Here is a 4,190-nt window from a genome sequence, read left to right as displayed (position 1 = left end):
AACATCTGTAACTTAAATAGCACTGGGCTGGGGCACCGCTGATGCACAGCCGTGATCTATTAAAAGTTTTCTCAAAACCTCCTCCTCTCCAAATCCTCTCCTCTCCTCATGGATAGGTCAGCAGCCTATCCACGGACTACTTAGAATTTTGCTGAATAAACAGTAACATAAATGAAGGCCTAAACCTAGAAATTCACATTTAAACCATAGGGGAAAAAATCTACAACAGCTGTAGAATCCTTGATTGTTGCCTCACTGCTAAACCTGGAGAGGCCAGTGTGATACTAATCCTTCATACCCTAAACTTGGGTGCTATAATACTTCTCTTAGTGTTTTTCATAATCTATTTAAGTGCGGTAATTCTTCCTTAAGTGCTTAGTAAAATTAATAGTGATGTTCATTCATTAATCTCACTGAATAGGTGGGAAGCACCCTGAGGACAAAGGTCTCAAGAGCCTTATCTTTATCTTGGGTTTAATGAGTCCTCCTAAATCCTAGCACCTGATTGTAGTCAGGTGTGTTCTGTGGGGGAGCACTGGAAGGAACGTATGGACCATGGAACGCAGTTGCTTAGAAAACGTCTTATTCCTCTCCATCCTCTGCTGGAGCAGTAGGCAAAGGGAATGTTCTTATGAACATTAATTGTTCACCTTAGAACTTGGTTTCACAAAATACAAAATCTCTGTGGTCCGCGCCGTGGGAAGCTGATTGCACAACTGGCCAGTCCTCTGTAGGTCACAAGGTCAAGGTCATTGCGATTCTAAATCCCTCTCTCCGGCAGGCGTCGCTGGCCTTAGCTGGGCTGCGAGGAAGGAAGTGGACTCTGGTCTTCCGTTCAGCCAGGAAGCTGGGCACCCCCAGCTCGCCTCACCTCGGTGCCTGCGCCGGCTCCCGCGCCGAAATGGCTTTTGGAAGGGCTCGCGTCCCTTGCGCGCACCCTGGCGTGAGCCCGGCCCTCCCTCGAAGACGCGGTTCCGGCCACAGCGATTGAGCACCGGGGCAGATCTGGGAGGCAGCTCCCAGCGGCTCGGGCGCAACGCTTGAGCGGTGGGCTTGCGCAGGAAGGCTGGGACACCCTGAGACGGGATCCGGAGTAACGGGTGATGAGCCTGTGGGACGCAGCCGGGACTCCGGGAGCAGTGGAGGGGGTGGAGGGGGAGCGGAGGTGCAGCAGGAAACGCCCGGGGCCTGGCCGGACTGGTCGGGCTGGGGGCGCCGAGGAGGGGAGGGACGGGGCGGCGCCCGGCTGGGCCGCCCGGCTTGTTCACCTCGCTCTGGCGGCGCGCCCCGCGGGGAGTTACGGGGAGGGGAGCAGGATCCGCGGGCCCTGGGGTTCCGGGACCGCCCTCTCCGGGTCCAGGGTCGGCGGCGAGCGGCTACGACGGCTAGACCCGCAGCGGCAGTATGAGAGCGGGCGCCGAGGCTCCAAGCCTGCGGACGCACGGCCAGCTGCGGCGGCTCTCTCTGCGCGCGCCATGGGGGCGCCGTGGGGCCCGGTGGCCCGCCGGCTGCGCGGGCGGCGCCGAGCGCGGGGGCTGCCGCAGACCGCCTCGGCGCTGGCGGCCGCCGGCCTGCTGTGCACCGCTCTCGCCGCCTACGCCTGCTGGGGGCAGCTCCCGCCGCTACCCTGGACCTCCTACGCCCCGCCGCGGCCGGTGGGCGTGCTGCTGTGGTGGGAGCCCTTTGCGGGGCGCGACAGCGCCGCGAGGCCGCCCCCCGACTGCTGGCTGCGCTTCAGCATCAGCGGCTGCCGCCTGCTCACTGACCGTGCTAACTACGGGGAAGCCCAGGCTGTGCTTTTCCACCACCGAGACCTCGTGAAGGGATCCCCGGACTGGCCCCCGCCCTGGGGCGGCCGCGGGCGCCCAACGGAGAAGCTGGAGCTGCGGGTGTTGGACGACGAGGAGGAAGCGAAGGTGATAGCTGCTGAAGCCCTGGCTGCCTCGAGCCACAGGCCCCCGGGCCAGCGCTGGGTGTGGATGAACTTCGAGTCGCCTTCCCACTGCCCCAGACTGCGAAGCCTGGGAGGTAACCTCTTCAACTGGACGCTCTCCTACCGGGCTGACTCAGACATCTTTGTGCCTTATGGCTACCTTTACCCCAGGACCCATCCCAGCGACCAACCACCAGGCCTGGTCCCCCCGCTGGCTCGGAAACGGGGTCTGGTGGCCTGGGTTGTAAGCAACTGGGATGAGCGCCAGGCCCGGGTCCGCTACTACCACCAGCTGAGCCAGCACGTGTCTGTGGATGTGTTCGGCAAGGGCGGGACCCGGCGGCCTGTGCCTGACATTGGGCTTCTGCACACGGTGGCCCGCTACAAATTCTACCTTGCCTTCGAAAACTCACAACATCTGGATTATATCACCGAGAAGCTCTGGCGCAACGCCCTGCTGGCTGGCACAGTACCGGTGGTACTGGGCCCCAGCCGTGCCAATTATGAGCGCTTTGTGCCCCGCGGTGCCTTCATCCACGTAGACGACTTCCCTAATGCCTCCTCCCTGGCCGCCTATCTGCGCTTCCTCGACCGAAACCAGGCTGTCTACCGCCGTTACTTCAATTGGCGACGGAGCTATGCTGTGCACATAACTTCCTTTTGGGATGAGCCTTGGTGCCTGGCCTGCCAGGCTGTGCAGAGGGCCGGGGACCGGACCCAAAGCGTAAGCAACCTGGCTCGCTGGTTTGAGGGGTGAAGCCAGTCTCCTCTGGGTGTAACTCATGAAGATCAAGTCATCAGCTTTTGATCCTCTGCCAGCATGCATCACCTTGAGCGCTGAATCATGGGACTAAGGTTTTACTTTTGGGAAAAAAGATGATTTGCCAGTGTTATTCAGCACAATGACTGGGTGGATAGGATCCCGATTCAGGTCTTAGTTTTTTGTGTGGAAGTAGCAGTTGGGCTCCCTCTGCTGTTGATGGGCATCAGTGTTCAGGAATGAAGTGGGGGCCCTTCCTCATCTTGTAACTAACCCAGGGCAGAGCTGAAGAAATAGCTTAACTAAAAGAAGCCGTTGATCCATTTGCCCTGAATTTTCTTATCTCCCACAGGTCATATTTGTGGCCTGTGGTGAGTTCAGATGTCATACACACTGCTCCTCGTTTTGCATTTCACTGGACCAATGTGCAGCAAACCTCTGGTTTTAGAAAGAGCCATGTTGGGGAATAGTGGAAGGACTGTGGCCACAAGGGGATCTTTCTTTTTGTTGGTTGAATTCCTCAAAGCCTCAGCTGCTAAGAAAAGTGAGAAAGGTTGTCCAAGAGTCTGTTGACTTGTGGTCCTTAACAAGTACTGTTTGTTCTCCAGCCCCATGAATGGAAACAAGATGCTGGATTGTCCTTGGACAAGAATATATAAGTGTACCCCTCTTTACACAAATGTATTCCTGAAAAGCTGCTTTCAATCACATCCCAAATCTACGGCCCTAGGGTGGGAGTTCAGTATATGATAAAACCTTATGGAGAATCCCTTTACAATGTGAATAGCAATCCCTTAACTAGTTTCTTCTGTGTATGTATGTCTATAAGCTGGGTTTTTTAAGCATATTAAAATTACAGATGTGCAAATAAAGTGGAAGCAACCTTCTTTTCTCCTCTTCCCAGAACACAAGACTGTTTACAGACAGAAGAGAAGGAAGCCACAGTGTCACTTTCCACAAAATTACTTATTTTGTGTCTTTACTGGACCTGAAATTTAAACTGGAATATCAGTCCTCCAGGGGTACTGGCATTACCTGTCTGCAGAATAGTGAAATAGACTGTACTGTGTTATGGAATCATGCAAAATGGAAAAAGTTTCATGGTGTCTGTTAATGGCTGTGTTTGATTCTGTTGGTTTGTTGTTAAATGTTCAGTTAAGAGATGGAACCAAATTAGTGTCTGCGATGAACTTTGTCTCTTGTTAAAAGCTACTGTATTTTTCGCTCCATAAGATGCACTTTTTTCCTCCCAGAAGTGGAGGGCGAAATGCCCGTGAGTCTTATGGAACGAAAAATATGGTATTTTATTAAATATTTTAACACACCATTTGGTTCAGAATATTTTTTTTCTTATTTTCTTTCTTAAAACCGTAGGTGTGTCTTATGGTCAGGTGCGTCTTATGGAGTAAAAAATACGGTAAATCTGTAGTTCTCCCTGGGTCCAGCAGATTTTCCTCCTACACTGCATAATAGTATGTATACCCTGATGTTTCTAAT

The 4,190-nt window shown here is 54.0% G+C and overlaps 1 protein-coding gene across 1 annotated transcript; it reads left to right on the top strand.

Moving 5' to 3' along the window:
- Positions 1–402: 402 nt before the first annotated feature.
- On the top strand, positions 403–3,565 carry FUT4 (fucosyltransferase 4). The gene has a single exon (XM_066248329.1). The coding sequence runs from the start codon at positions 1,104–1,106 to the stop codon at positions 2,688–2,690; it is 1,587 nt and encodes a 528-aa protein (XP_066104426.1). The 5' UTR covers positions 403–1,103; the 3' UTR covers positions 2,691–3,565.
- Positions 3,566–4,190: the final 625 nt, after the last annotated feature.

The sequence above is a fragment of the Saccopteryx bilineata genome, chromosome 1 (genome assembly GCF_036850765.1).
Source record: "Saccopteryx bilineata isolate mSacBil1 chromosome 1, mSacBil1_pri_phased_curated, whole genome shotgun sequence".
Taxonomy (NCBI): domain Eukaryota; kingdom Metazoa; phylum Chordata; class Mammalia; order Chiroptera; family Emballonuridae; genus Saccopteryx; species Saccopteryx bilineata.
The sequence above is the reverse complement of the archived record's forward strand: the minus strand, read 5'-3'. Positions and strand labels throughout refer to the sequence as shown.

Excerpts from the sequence above, each read along its gene's own strand:
- FUT4 (XM_066248329.1), top strand. The coding sequence starts at position 1,104 with ATGAGCCTGTGGGACGCAGCCGGGACTCCGGGAGCAGTGGAGGGGGTG.